The sequence below is a fragment of the Schistocerca gregaria genome, chromosome 2, assembly GCF_023897955.1.
Source record: "Schistocerca gregaria isolate iqSchGreg1 chromosome 2, iqSchGreg1.2, whole genome shotgun sequence".
NCBI classification, from domain to species: domain Eukaryota; kingdom Metazoa; phylum Arthropoda; class Insecta; order Orthoptera; family Acrididae; genus Schistocerca; species Schistocerca gregaria.
The window spans coordinates 508142320-508157481 of record NC_064921.1 but is presented as its reverse complement, the minus strand read 5'-3'; the positions used below and the strand labels follow the sequence as shown (position 1 = coordinate 508157481).

Below are 15162 nucleotides of genomic sequence, written 5' to 3'. Positions count from 1 at the left end.
TTATCTGAGCATTTTTTAAAATTATAATTACCTATGATTTTCCGCTTCTATCTCGTAAAAATTTTCTGGATTTATTGAAGCGTCCTGGGGTTTGGTCCAGTTTTTGTGTCGCTGCGTCGAGCGAAGTTGCGCAATAATAAGAAACTGTATACACATCATATCCATCAGTTCAGGTCTCTCTCCCCCCCCCCCCCCCCCCCCAGTCATCGAGATTTCTCAAATCGTATTCGGTTTCCGTAGATCGCCTAAAGTTTATGCACGTGCACGGACCTTTTTTGATAAGGACACGACCGACCGCGCGACAGCTACGGTCGCAGGTTCGAATCCTGCCTCGGGCATGGATGTGTGTGATGTCCTTAGGATAGTTAGGTTTAGGTAGTTCTAAGTTCTAGGGGACTGATGACCTAAAATGTTAAGTCCCATAGTGCTCAGAGCCATTTGAACCATTTTCACACGACCGATTTCTTTCCTTATTCCGAGATCGTGTTCTGTGTCTTATGATCTTTTTCTGGGGACGTCAACTTTCCTTCCTTATTTCCTTTTCTTAAGCATCTGCTGTCAGGCATTTTACCGGAGACATACCGCCGGTTTTCGGTCTGCGTGGGTGTTTCTCTCCACTGGTGAGTGTGGCGTCTGTACGCCGCGTGGAAATGTATGGCTGGTGTAGGTGTCCAAATGCACAGCTTGTGCAATTGTAACTACAGGGTGAGCCATTAAATTCAAACTACTTGAGTGGGTCGCAATTTCCCTCCGAAAGTTCATAGAAACGGGGAAGTTGTTTTAATGATCTCAATAGCTCTGGGAGAATCTGAAGTTGTTGGCAAGTTGTCTCTGCGCATGAGGACCTTTGTCCGCTATAATTCGGCACGTGTTAATTCATTCGTGGCCACGTCGGTCGCCTTTTGTGGAGTCCGGAGTCTGTAGTTCGGACCGGGTGACAATAACGAGCAAATTAATGATACGTTCGTAGTCCTTAGCTGTCGGAAACATGCAGTACACACTTCGAGAACGAATTTTTATTGGAAGCTACTCTCATTAGTTAAAACACAGTGGGCATGCCGGAGAGAATTTAGATGCACGACGTTCCAACAAAGGCAACAATTTCATTGATTGTAAGGAAGCTGGAGACAACTGGTGTATGAAACAGTGATTGTGGTAGACATACACAATCGCTCAATGCAGAGATTATTCAAAATATTCGAAGACGCTTCGAGAACTCTCCAAGCAATTCGTTGCGTCGATTGAGCCACGAGACAGGCATTTCATATGGCACACGTCAGAGAGCAGAGAAGAAATCGCGCTGCAACCATACAGCGTACACATGACGCAAGCCTTGCAAGAAACACCAATGAGAAAAGAATGCGCTACCATCGATGGCTTCAGGTGTTTCTTATTCAGTATCCAGATATTCTCTCTGTAACTTGGTTTACGGATGAGGAATAGTTCCACCTATCAGGTTACATCAATACACAAAACAACAGATACTGAGCAGGTGTAAGTCCCCATATCAATCACGAAATAGCACTCTATAATGGAAACGTTGAAGTGTGGGCAGCTTCCAGGATATTGGTCCCATTTTCTTTGACATGACTGTAAACGAAGAAGTTTATAGGACACCTTCAGTACATTTGTGAAGCAGTTGGATGCCGTCGAATTTACGGAAGGTTATTTCCAACAGGGTGGAGCAATGTGTCTCACGACTAATGCTTTCATGCAACTTTTAACCAGTTTCTTTGGTGACCTCAAACTTTCAAAAACATTTTAGCCCCCCCCCCCCCTCTCAACGAACTGACCTAATCCTCCGGACTATTTCTTGTAAGGGTGTCTTATGCGTCGAGCGTACGAGAATAGACCACGGACAACTGTAGAACACAAACCATTACACACGAAACAAGCAAAATTGTTGAGAATACATTTCACGGGATATGGTGAAAGGAATATAGTTGTGTATCAATGCTGAAATAGGGCTTTTACAACATTTTCTGTGAGGATTTCGTATGTAAACTACTGGCCATTAAAACTGCTACACCAAGAAGAAATGCAGATGATAAACGGATATTCATTGGACAAATATACTATAACTGACATGTGACTACATTTTCACGCAATTTGAGTGCTTGGATCCTGAGAAATCAGTATCCAGAACAACCACCTCTGGCCGTAATAACGGCCTTGATACGCCTGGGCGTTGAGTCAAACAGAGCTTGGATGGCGTGTACAGGTACAGCTGCCCATGTAGCTTCAACATGATATCACAGTTCATCAAGAGTAGTGACTGCCGTATTGTGGAGAGGCATTAGCTCAGACGCCAATGACCACCATTTCAGTCGGTGAGAGATCTGGAGAATGTGCTGTCCAGAGCAGCAGTCGAACATTTTCTGTATCCAGAAAGGCCCGTACAGGATCTGCAACATGCGCTCGTGCATTATCCTGCTGAAATGTACGGTTTCGCAGAGATCGAATGAAGGGTAGAGACACGGGTCGTATAACATCTTAAATGTAACGTCCACTGTTCAAAGTGCCGTCAATGCGAACAAGAGGTGACTAAGGCGTGTAACCAATGGCACCCCATACCATCACGACAGGTGATACGCCAGTATGGCGATGACGAATACACGCTTCCAATGTGCGCTCACCGCGATGTCGCCAAACACGGATGCGACCATCATGATGGTGTAAACAGATCCTGGACTCATCCGAAAACATAACGTTTTGCCATTCTTGCACCCAGGTTCGGCGTTGAGTACACCATCTCAGGGGCTCCTGTCTGTGATGCAGCGTCAAGGGTAACCGCAGTCACGGTCTCCGAGCTGATAGTCCATGCTGCTGCACACGTCGTCGAACTGTTCGTGCAGATGGTTGTTGTCTTGCAAACGTCCCCATCTGTTGACTCAGGGATCGATACGTGGCTGCAGGATCCGTTACAGCCATGCGGGTAAGATGCCTGTCATCTCGACTGCTAGTGATACGAGGCCGTTGGGATCCAGCACGGCGTTCCGTATTACCCTCCTGAACCCACCGATTCCATATTCTGCTAACAGTCATTGGATCTTGACCAAAATGTCGCGATACGATAAACCGCAATCGCGACAGGCTACAATGCGACCTTTATCAAAGTCGGAAACGTGATGGTACGCATTTCTCCTCCTTACACGAGGCATCACAACAACGTTTCACCAGGCAACGCCGGTCAACTGCTGTTTGTGTATGAGAAATCGGTTGGAAACTTTCCTCGTGTCAGCACGTTGTAGACGTCGCCACCGGCGCCAACCTTCAGTGAATGCTCTGAAAAGCTAATCATTTCCATATCACAGGATCTTCTTCCTGTCGGTTAAATTTCGCGTCTGTAGCACGTCATGTTCGTGGTGTAGCAATTTTAATGGCCAGTAGTGTATGTAATCTCCCAACAGTGTATTATGAGGTCCCAAAACTGCAAATGTTTCCGACGACTGGTTCAGGTTTTTGTATGGGCGCACTGTACTACGCGCGTGTTGTGGAGTTGGTTGACGCCGAGCGTGTGGTTTGCAGGAGCGCCGCAGGTGTACGTGACGCCGGCGGAGGTGACGGCGTCGCTGCCGCGGGCCCTGGCGCCGCCTGCGCTGCCCCTGGCGCTGCTGCAGGTGCGAGCGCTTCCCGCAGGCACGGCCGTGCGCTTCCGCGCCGCCTCCCCACTGCCGCCCTGGATGCGTCTGGACGCGCTCACCGGCCACATCTCGCTCGTCGGAGCGCCCGATTTCTCATCCACAGGTGGGCATCCCACACACAATCCTCAGTGCTCGTTTCAATTCGCAGGGGGACGCCACACCTTCTGGGTGAAAAGGAATTACAGTAGTTGTTCCACTGGGCTCAATTCGTAGTCCACCGCTGCCAATTTTTTTTTCCTATATTGTATTTCGATTTCCCCCGAAGGGGGCGGGCTAGCAGCAGCTTATTACGCTCTCTGCAGCCCACAGACGTTTTAAAACGTAATGAGAAGTTAAGAAACAATAAAAGCAGGCGATAAAGCTTAGACTTAAATTGTAAAACGCCGGAAATTTGTGGAAAGTTAAAACATAAAGCAAAGAGTTGGCAAAGCGAATAAAATACACAGGATGCAGACAGGTAACATAGTAGACAGACAATTAAAAAACATGCCGACAGTCTGGTTTCTATTCGCAAGAGATATAAAAAACACATCCAGCGACAGTATGATGGCCGTTCGCAACACTTCGGAAAAGACACACAACACTGAACACTCACCAACACTGCACTAAAATGTCGGCACAAAGAGGACACACCATAGCCGAGGGCAGATTGAGGGGGTGGGGAGGTGCATGGGATGGGGGTGGACCTGGACAGGTGAGGGGGAAAACAAGGAGGGGGAGGACTCATAAGGGGGAGGGGCAGGGCAGACACGAGAGGCAATGGGAAAAGACAGAGGAGGGAAATGCAAAAGGACTCGGGGTAGAGAAGGGGAGCAGAGAGAGGGTAGGTGGGGAAAAAGAGGATGGAAGGGGGGCAGAGGGAGCCCAGGAAAAGGATGGAGGAAAGCAGGGGGGGGGGGGGATGAAGATCAGAGTTGTTAGGAGGGATAAATGGAGGGAGAGAGGGCATCATCTGGGAGGGGGAGTTGATGGAAGTCACCTTGGGAAAGGAGATGAAGGGTGTAGAGATGTAGGCGGGACACAACAGTGAAGACGTGGCAGGGGGTGGGAATGCAAGAGAAGAGGAGCAACCAGGGGGTGAGGTGGATCAAGGCGGCGGGAGGTTTAGAGGATGCGGATATGTTCGAGGAATAGGAGCAGATGGGGGAAAGGAGTGAGGTCATAGAGGATCCGCGTGGGGGACAGGAGGCGTATACGGAAGACAAGGCGGAGTGCATGATGCTCAAGGATCTGGAGGGACTTATAGAATTTCGGAGGGGGGGGGGGGGGAGGGCAGGTATCCAGGTTGGACTGGCATAACAGAGGATGGGATGGATTAAGGATTTGTAGGTGTGGAGGATGGCAGAGGGGTGCAACCCCCAAGTCCAGCCAGAGAGGAGTTTGAGGAGTCAGAGGCGGTTGTGGGCTTTGGATTGGATGGAGCGGAGATGAGGGATCCAGGTGAGGTGACGGTCAATGGTGAGGCCAAGGTAGGTGAGGGTGGGGGTGAGGCGGTCTGGACGGGCGCAGGCGGTAAGGGAGAAGCTGCCGTTTTATTTGAATCAGGTGGTACAATTAGGTCTTTTGCGTATTATAAAGGTAGTATTCTCAAGAAGCATTAGTACAGAAAATAAAGCTCACTCAATTTCATACTACAAAAAACTGAACACCGTATAATATACTATGTTCGCCATAAGAATAGGCTTACACGCTTTCTACAGAGAAGATAAGTTATCGAGGAGAAACTCAACAAAATACAAGGTGGAATCCAAAATTTTCGGGACTGGTGCTGCCATCTGGAAAGTAGGAGTAATAGATCTTTGCACCGCTACGTGGCGAGAGCTGCATATCTGATGAGTCAGTGTGCGAAGAGTCATTCAGCTGGGATGACGTGTTGCGTGTCCACAGTGCTTTCCGCAATACTCTGTGTTTGGTGTGTGTCGATTTTACGATGGATCCGCGAACAGAACAGCGCGTGTGTATCAAATTCTGTGCGTATCTCGGGAAAAGTGCTACGGAGACCTTGCAATGATTCAACAAGTGTTTGGGGGATAAAGCAACAATCGTCCCAATGGAAGAGCCAGGGCTCTCCAAGACATAAAAGAACGAGAAAGGTGAAGAGCAAAGTGAAGAACATGGTCACCGTTTTCTTTGATACCAAGGCGATTGTGCACAAAGAATTCGTCCCACCCAACCAAACAGTGAATTCCGCGTACTACTGTGACGTTTTGCGAGGGCTCCGTGAAAACGTGCGGCGACGACGGCCCGAACTTTGGCGTCAAGGGAACTGACTGCTGCATCACGACAACGCGCCCTGTCACACGTCCTTGCTCACCAGGACCTTTTCGGCAAAAAAAAAAAAAACAACATGGCGTTTGTACACCACCCACCGTACTCGCCAGATTTGGCACCTTGCGACTTCGCGCTATTCCCAAAACTGAAACGCGAGTTGAAAGGCCGTCGGTTCGACACTGTAGAGAGGATTCAAAAAGCATCTCTGCCGGTGATAAACACCCTCAAAGAACAGGACTTCCAGAAAACGTTTGACCAATGGCAGAAGCACTGGGACCGGCGTGTACATGCGGATAGGAACTACTTCGAGGGTGATGGTGACCATTAGTCCAAAGGTCAGGTTTTGAACAGATGACAGCACCAGGCCCGAAAATTTTGGATAGCACTTCGTAAACATTTGAAATAGTGTTTTCTATAGACAGCAGTAGGAATATAATTAAAATGTGAGTACATACTATATTTTACGTTATTGCGTGTATTTATTTATAAAGTTTGCTTCTTTTTGCAAAGGATCATTCGGTTTTGCATATATAAAGACTTCTCTACAATTAAAATTAAAATTCACTGTTGAAACTTCTACGTTTTTACATAAACTGCTGAATGCAACTGGGCCTACTGAATGCTGCTGAGTGCAACGGGACGTACTGTCTCTTTGCTTAATTTTTATCATTACATTTCAACACTGACGTACAGAATTTTCTCTGACAAATACCACTCAAACTTATCTTATTCATTTATGACACGCAGTATAAAAGCGCAGCGCAATGTAACTGCAAATAATTAACACAAAAATTGCCCTGAATTAGAAGAAATCCTAACAGTAATCTACACTTTTTCATGACTCACTTACCTCACAGAAAATCTTCATGACACGAACTACAGCAAATACAGCAAGCAAACAGCCAGCTAAATAAAATTTTTTCTAACTACCATAGGCTCTAACTACTAGTAGACATGTCATTACCAAAGGAAAGATGTTGCAGAGCAAACAATGTATTTAGCAGATTTTACCCTAATCATGTGACATCTAGTTTCAAAATTATAAAATCGTCAATAATTCCATTTCCTAAACACTAGCAAATACATCAATCATCATTTTACAACCCATGTCCAACCATTATTAAATCTCCATGACGGACACACGACCAAACAGTCCACTCGTGCTAACACTGCTCACCTCCATCCTTGCTAACTATTAACTCTCAACTGCCATTCCTTCCAGCCACAGAATCTCTTAGCGAGGACGCAGACCGCTGTCAGTGATATTAATGCAGTCTATAGCGCTGCCAACATACAGACTACTTACACTGTTACTAGCAAATTGCTCTTATATGGACGATGGCACATTTTTTGCGCACCTGTGCACCTCTGCAGGTAGAACAGAAGACTTTGAAATGATTATCTCTCACTGGACGAATCCAGGAATATGTTTCTTCCCAACCTGGACGGTAAACACACATTTTAGTCCTTTTCCTTGAGGATTATTTCACCCTATCTTCATCGTTACTCATATTAAAACAAGAAGTCTCATACTCTGGGTCATACTAGGACAATGCTCACATCCTCTAGCTTAGCATAATGTGGTCCTTTCTCCAGTTTCCGAGATGCCAGACAGCAGAGCAGACTCGTAACGTAAGCGCTGTTGACGGTGTACTTTTCCACTGCAGGACCAGAGATTATAAGGGAAGCTGTGGTGCATCAGGCAAAATAAATTATTTTCAAATGTAAATAATAGATTTCAGCTATCAGTCGTCCTTTGGAATTTTTATTGGCAGATCAAGATTTCAGCTAGAAACTCGCCATTCTCAATGCACTATCATCTTTGGTCAATGTATGTAACGCCTGTTGGTCGGGCTTTGTCGACAGTTCATTGAACTGCAATTGAAATTGGAATTTTACCTGCAGTATGTAATTATAAATAAGAATATGTGTATTTTTAATTAAAATTATGATTAGATATAATTTAATTCCCATGTATTTGATAAATTTTACATTTCAAAAATGTAGGTATTCCAACTTGAACGAAAAAAAGAACGGCTGGAACGAGTTTTTCACCCTCGTTCAATGATTTACAGTGGCGCACCAGGCTCCAACTCTACCGATTCATTTATCCATCCCATCTTCTACACAGCCATTTCATAAGTAAATACGAAAAAGTTCGAAGTTGATACCTTTTCCTGTAAACTTGTGAAAAAACATTAAGAACAACCTGTTTTTCACCACTTTCTAACAGGGTGCCACGTGCGTGTTTCACTTAGGAGCACCAGCAGCAGCAGTCAGTCATTTTCGCACTACGTATTAACAGCGCGACAGTCAGAGCACAACGACTTTTGAAATAAAAACTACATAGCTAAAGTATGAGTAAGAAAATCGTTGTGGTTGCTAATGCGCTAGAATATCGTAAAGTTTTATTTGCTGTAACATAGTAAACGATATGTAATAGATAAGTAGGACTTGCCTCCAAGAGCGTAATAAATGGTTCAAATGGCTCTGAGCGCTATAGGACTTAACATCTGAGGTCATCAGTCCCATAGAACTTATAACTACTTAAACCTAACTAACCTAAGGGCATCACACACATCAGTGCTCGAGGCAGTTTTCGAACCTGCGACCGTAGCGGTCGTGCGGTTCCAGACTGAAGCGCCTAGAACCATTCGGCCCCACCGGACGGCAAGAGCGTAACAGCACCAGCGTACATGTACTACGGCTGTTTACCAATCATCGCATTTGTGCTTGTTAACATAAGGTTTATTCATACTTAGCGTGCGGTTGACGTAATATTACGCCGTTTGCGCGAAACGGGAAAGTGTGACGGACGTCGGGGCCTAAGAGAAAGACAGGCCGCCGCGCGTACGTCACGAAGGCAGGCCTGCACTCGCTCGCTCAACTCAGCATACAAACTACGTTTCTACACCTGTTAACCCGTAACTAGATGTGTAGGTACAAATGAGAATTGCATCTTCTACTGGAATCCAATATTACAGAGTCTTACTGTTATTAGTCCTACAATGATTGGAAGTCCATAGGCGTACTTATAATTTGTTACGGTTGTACTGGAGGACAGTAAAATTAAAATCACGCCAAAGTGATTACAGTTACATAAGGCACCTCTTCTTGTTTGAAATGGAGACTGCCAAGCAGATGAGAGTAAGTGCTACAAACAAGCTTCTACACCATTTATATCGAGTATTGATCTTAAATTAAATTCGTGGAGGTATGTGCCGTCTATGCAACTAAATGAAGGCAGTTTGTTTGTTGCCATACGCGTTTCGCTTCATTTATTTGGGAAGCATCATCAGTGGCCTGAAATACATGTTTCTTTTTATATATACAATAAGCGTATTATCTAAATTTTGATGTAATACTGTTAGTCAGTAAGACTTCATAATAGCAGATTCCAGTAGAAGATGCAGCTCTCGTTAGTACGTGCACGCCCAGCTGCGAGTTAACAGGTCTAGAAACGCATTTTGCCTGCTGAGCTGAGCGAGCGAGCGAGTTCAGGCCGACCTTCGTGACGTAAGCGCGGCGGCCTGTCTTTATTGGATAGAATATAACATGCACAAAATAATATATAATAAATTTAAGTGTGAATAATAAATAAAAACTCACTTAAGATAGGACAGAAAGGTTGACACCTGTTTCGACAGTGCGAAAATAAAAAAAATGGTGCTTTACACGAAGAGGAATTTCTCTCCAGTTTTTAGGCAGAAGTTATGGTTGAATTTGGATGGTTATGTGTTAATGTGTTATTGAAACGAGCCTATAGTCTGATTAAAATTACTTTATTAGTTGACACTTCATGCGTTAGAGGTTCCTTCTAATCAGAGCGTTCAACCTCACGATTGAACTGTTCACCGTTGCCAAACTGCCACAACAATTGGTCAGCTTTCCTTCTTGATGAGTTTGCAATTTTGGACCCGGATTTCTGCGCATGCACGTTTTTTCCGCATTTCATCAGACTTGATATACACACACACACACACATACACACACACACATACACATACACATGTATATACAACGATGCCAACGAAGTATTCACCTTTCATACACAGCATTAAACAACCACTACTGGATTCTTTCGCCAAGACGCGATTTGGCGTCACATATACCATCACAGGGATCATCTACGACAGATAAGCTTCGGACGTGGGCAAACTTTTTGAAGGCAACAAATCATTCTTGCTACTGGTTCTGTAACCTCATAAATGTAACACAGCTCCGCGGGCTAGTGGTGTAGTATAGTGGCTAGGATATGGTCCTAACGCGTGAAGGGGTGCGGGTTCGAATTTCATCATAGACGTTGAAATTTTTTTTGTAAATGTTACCAAAATGTGTTTTGTTAATACTTTTATTCAATTAATTGGTTAAAACGTATTTTTTTATTTCTAGCACTTTGTCGTGGCATTTTAATCATCTTATCGACTTTTTTATTTTTATTGCTCGTATTACTTGTTCTTATCATTCTTTTTTCGTATGGACCCTGTATATGTTGCCTATAACTTGTAACCAGGACTGCTGATCGGTTGGTGACACGGCACCTCGTCTATCCAGTGTGATCGTTGTTTCAAGTAAGAAATGATGAATGCGAGAAATTTCAGTTTGCTATAAGAGCTCAATCTGTATTTTTTTTATTTTAATTTCTAATTTTTTTTAAGCCTGCTCATAGGTGTTAGCTTCAATCGCAGTGAACAAAGCAAGCGTGTTTAATAGTTCTGCCGCTCATTGTGGACCGTCGTTTTCTCGGATACGTTTACACATCACTAGGTTGTGACTCGGTTAGGATATGAATTTCATTTCATGGTTAGAGTCGGCATCCGCATCTACATCATACTCCGCAAGTCACCAAATGGTATGTGGCGGAGGAAACTTCTGCTACCACTAACTGATCCTCCCTCCCCTGTTCCATTCGCGAACGACACTTGGAAAGAATGATTGTCGCTAAGCCTCTGTATTAGTTCTAATTTCTCGAATTTACTCGTTGTGGTCATTACGCGAGATGCTTGTGAGAGGAAAAATACACATTAAGACGAAAAAAGGACAGACCGCAAACAAATGGCTAAAGTTTCAGAAAATTTTGATTATTTATCCAAAAGAAAGACCTCCATAACCTGAGTAAATAAATAACCCCTTGGTCCACCTCCGGCCCTTACGCAAGCCGTTATTTGGCCGAATGTCCTCCCGAGGAATGTCGTGTCAATTTCTGCCATATTAGCATGTTAGACCACCAAAACCCCGAGCTGGTTGGTAGGCGCTGCCTACAGTGCTCCAGACGGTCTCAACTGGGAAGAGGTCTGGCGAACTTTCTGGCCAAGGTAAGTTTTGAGAACCACGAAGACAAGCAGCGGAAACTCTCGCCGTGTGTGGGCCGCCAGTAACTTGCTGACACGTAAGCTCAGGATAGCTTGCCATGGAGGAGCAACAAAACATGGGGGAAAACATCGTCGACGTGTGCTTTAAGGGTACCGTGGATGACACTCAAATATGTGCTGGTGTGAAAAGAAATCACACCCCACTCATTCCTGTTTGTCGGGCGACAGACGGGTTGGTATCGCACCGCTGTCTGGGTCGTTTCTTTGCTGGTCATTAGGACTCAGTTCGAAGCGGGACTCGTTACTGAAGATAATTCTACTACAGTCGATGAGATTTGAGGCCGAAGGCGCGTCCGGTGACGTCCCGGATAGAGGTGGAGTAATAACCCGACTGCCGCCTGTCGTACGGTTCGACACCCAGGAGTGATGGACTGGGCTCCCATTCCATTTCATAGTAGGATCCGTTCGATTGTCATCCGCGACATCCTTGTACAGGACACCGGTATTCGGCTGTAATCAATGCCGCGCTTTATTGCACTACTAGGCAAGCCATCCTGAGCTTACATTTCAGCAAGATAATGTCCGCACTCACAAGTCGAGAGTTTCCGCTGGTCCTGTACGTACTTGTTAATTTCTGCCTGGGACGTCGCCGGCTCTCTCCCAGATGAGAGCGTCTGGAGCATTACGGGCAAGGCCCTCCAACCAGATGGGGATTTTACCGATCTAACGAGCCAGTTGGACAGAATTTGAGCGATATCTCTTGGGAGGACATCCAACAAATCTATCAATAAATGGCAAGCCAAATAACGGCTTGCATAAGGGTCACTGCTCAATTTTGAAGCTATGTCTTGTGACTAAATCATCGAAATTTTCTGAAACCGTATTAATAATTTGTTTGTCTGTGCATGTACATCACTTCTACAAATTTCTGTACGAATCGAATAATTCCTTCGTGGTGTGCCACTTTTTTCCCCCATCGAGTGTATGTTGTCGGACTCTTCCCGGTAAATGCTCTCTCGAAATTTCAATAGTAAATCTGTCCGTGACGCACAACGTGTTTGTTGAACATCTCGGTAACGCACTCGCGCCAACTGAACGATCCCTTGACGAAACGCGCCGCTCTTCGCTGGGTCTTCTGTACCTTTTCTGTATGTCCTACACGATAAGGTGTCGTTCGCTGCAGTACAGTTATGGGTCACTTAAAATCACCTATTGACAGACCTGACGTTTGCCGCGTCCAGCATCGCTCCGCGTTATACATTAAGTATCAGCGCTTATTAAGTGACCCGCCGTATTTGTGTTTGGCCCGTAATCGGGCGGTAGCCGGCAGCCGATGTGGCAACACTGTAGCGGAAACTGGTTCAAAAATGGTTCAAATGGCTCTGAGCACTATGCGACTTAACGTCTGAGGTCATTAGTTCCCTAGAACTTAGAACTACTTAAACCTAACTAACCTAAGGACATCACACACATCCATGCCCGAGGCAGGATTCGAACCTGCGATCGTAGCGGTCGCTCGGTTCGAGACTGTAGTGCCTAGAACCGCACGGCCACACAGGCCGGCTAGCGGCAACTGATTGACGTCATATAATTTGAAGTGGACAATAGTGGATGTGAGCGTGGTCTGCGGTTGCAGGTGAGCCTGGCGTGGAGGTGGTGGTGCAGGCCGTGCAGGAGGGAGCCCGCGGCTCTGTGCGGGACGCGGCCACGCTGCGGCTGCGGCTGCTACCCCAGGAGGACGGCGGCGGCGCCTGCGACCGCCCGCCACAGGTCAGCCGCGCGCCTCGCGGTGCGTCTGCTGCGCTCCGCACCATTGCCAAATAACGCCTGACTCAGTGTTGTTCAGTCCCAGGACTGGTTTGTTGCAGTTCTCCTCTTTTACTTCCAAAAACTACTGGAACCTAGTAAAACCCAGGTAATGATTATGGAACGCACCACCTGCACCTTCCGTCTTCATGACTTCTGCCTTACGATTTACGATCGTCCTACGCAGCTACATAATACGCTAAAATATCTTGGACCAACAATCGACTGGCAACTAATGTGGAAACAGCATCCACTCCCCATCTAATGAAAAGTCTAAAACAGACTTAAACTACTAACTGGCTGAACTTGGGGATTGCAATCCTCCACATTCTCTACACCTACAAAACCTTGATCAGACTCATCCTTTGCTATGCGAATTTTCCATGGATCTCCGCCCCGCCAAAGTTCTAGAAGGCCAAGTCCTATTAAGATCCTGGAACGCCATGCATTCCGCCTCGCTAACTGCAGTCGTTTGCCTTCCCTCACAGGGGTCCTTTACCAACTCATCAAATTCCCTCCTTTCCTCACCACATTGAACACCTGTGAATAATCTGCATCGTCCGCAAACTCGACGCCAATAATCCTATAGATTCCTCTCTACTTTACAATGCTCGTGCCTTTACGAACACATCCCATCAACCCCACGCCTACATACCCTCCACATACTCTACCAAAGAAACTTCAATGATCTCATGAACTCCACCCCAGCATTTACCCATTCTACCAGCTGTAAGTCTACCCCACTCACTCCACCTCATCAGGACTACTTCCCCTCCCCAAGTTTACTTTCCCCCTTTTTTCCCAACTCTGCTTCTCTTTCCTGCCGTCCTTTCCCCATTAACTATTAGTCTCACCAATACCCCCGCCCCCTCTAGTCTACCCCTCTTCTGCCACAACAGCCACTCCTATCCCATCGATACTATGCACTGTCGTCCACTCTTATGCTGCAACACTCTTACCCTCCTCACTGGCCAACTTTTTCCCCTACCTAACCCAGGCTAGGTCCTTCCAGTTTTAGTGCCACGAAAATGCTACTGTTAAATATCAGTGTTTGGGCTTCAAATGTTTTTAAATTACTCTCATTGTGTTTTGTTTTATCTACTATTATTACCGTTTTAAACTACAGGCGCAAAAAGTTATATCTCTCTTATGTATAAAAACTTACATTTTTTTTTCACCTTCAAAAATCTTCAAACTCATTGTAAATATTTCAGCTTCCTGTTTCCTGCTTTTCTGTTCATTTATTTTTGTTGTCACTTGGCTGAAGAGTGGGTTGACTGTCCCGGCGACAGTCCACCTCCCTCCCCCCCCCCCCCCCCCCCAATATGTGGCACAGAGCAATGAAATAACAATAAAGAAAAGAAATACTGGAACCCACATCCGTTCTTACGGTATTCAAGTATTCAAGGCTAGGGCTCCTTTTACAATTTTAACCCTCCGTATCTTCCTCCTTTAACAAACCTCACTCCATCCATGCAGGTTCTCTATTGGGCGCGGGAGCAAATCCAGTCACATTCAGGTTCGGACTAGGTGATTCATTTACGTAAGTCAGAGATCCAATGCCCAATTCCAGTAAGCGAAGGAAAGGGGGAGAGGGGGCAGAGGCGTGGGTGTCATCGAAACCAAGGTCCTTGATTCCGATGTACCGCTTTACGCGCCCCCAGATCAGAATGACTGTGAGCATTCTCAGTCAGCGGTCGGAGCTTCACAAGTTGCTGGCTATGCAGATCACCCCATTGTGCGACCTGGGTCTGCAGCTGCCTGTCCCAGAAGTGGCTGCTGACAGAAACGATTCTATTTGGGGGGCAAATCTCAGCCCCCGACGTGTGGTTGGCTGCACCTGGCGACTGTAGATGCCAAGTGGATTGGAGTGGCTAGAAGGCTCCTAGTTCAACCCTCAGCCCAATGGAGCTGAAGCTGAACCGTTTGTCAGTTGGCCATAGAGTATGATGGACGATGACGACTACATTAGCAGACTGTAGTAAAACGATGATGTTCTGCCAGGCCACACGGCACCCAGTACCTCCACGCACCACGTGCAGGCGTGTTGACATGCAGATGCCCCAGGTGATACATACAGTAGCAAAAAATTGTTCAAATGAGTCTGAGCACTATGGGACTTAACATTT

The 15162-nt window shown here is 46.0% G+C and overlaps 1 protein-coding gene across 1 annotated transcript in view; it reads left to right on the top strand.

The window, feature by feature from the left end:
• The window catches only part of LOC126329072 (uncharacterized), a 535869-nt gene that overhangs the window by 343057 nt on the left and 177650 nt on the right, over positions 1 to 15162 (top strand). The window contains exons 2-3 of the mRNA XM_049996104.1: positions 3529 to 3747; positions 12864 to 12997. Coding sequence (XP_049852061.1) covers positions 3529 to 3747; positions 12864 to 12997 — 353 coding nt within the window. The remainder of the gene's footprint in view (positions 1 to 3528; positions 3748 to 12863; positions 12998 to 15162) is intronic.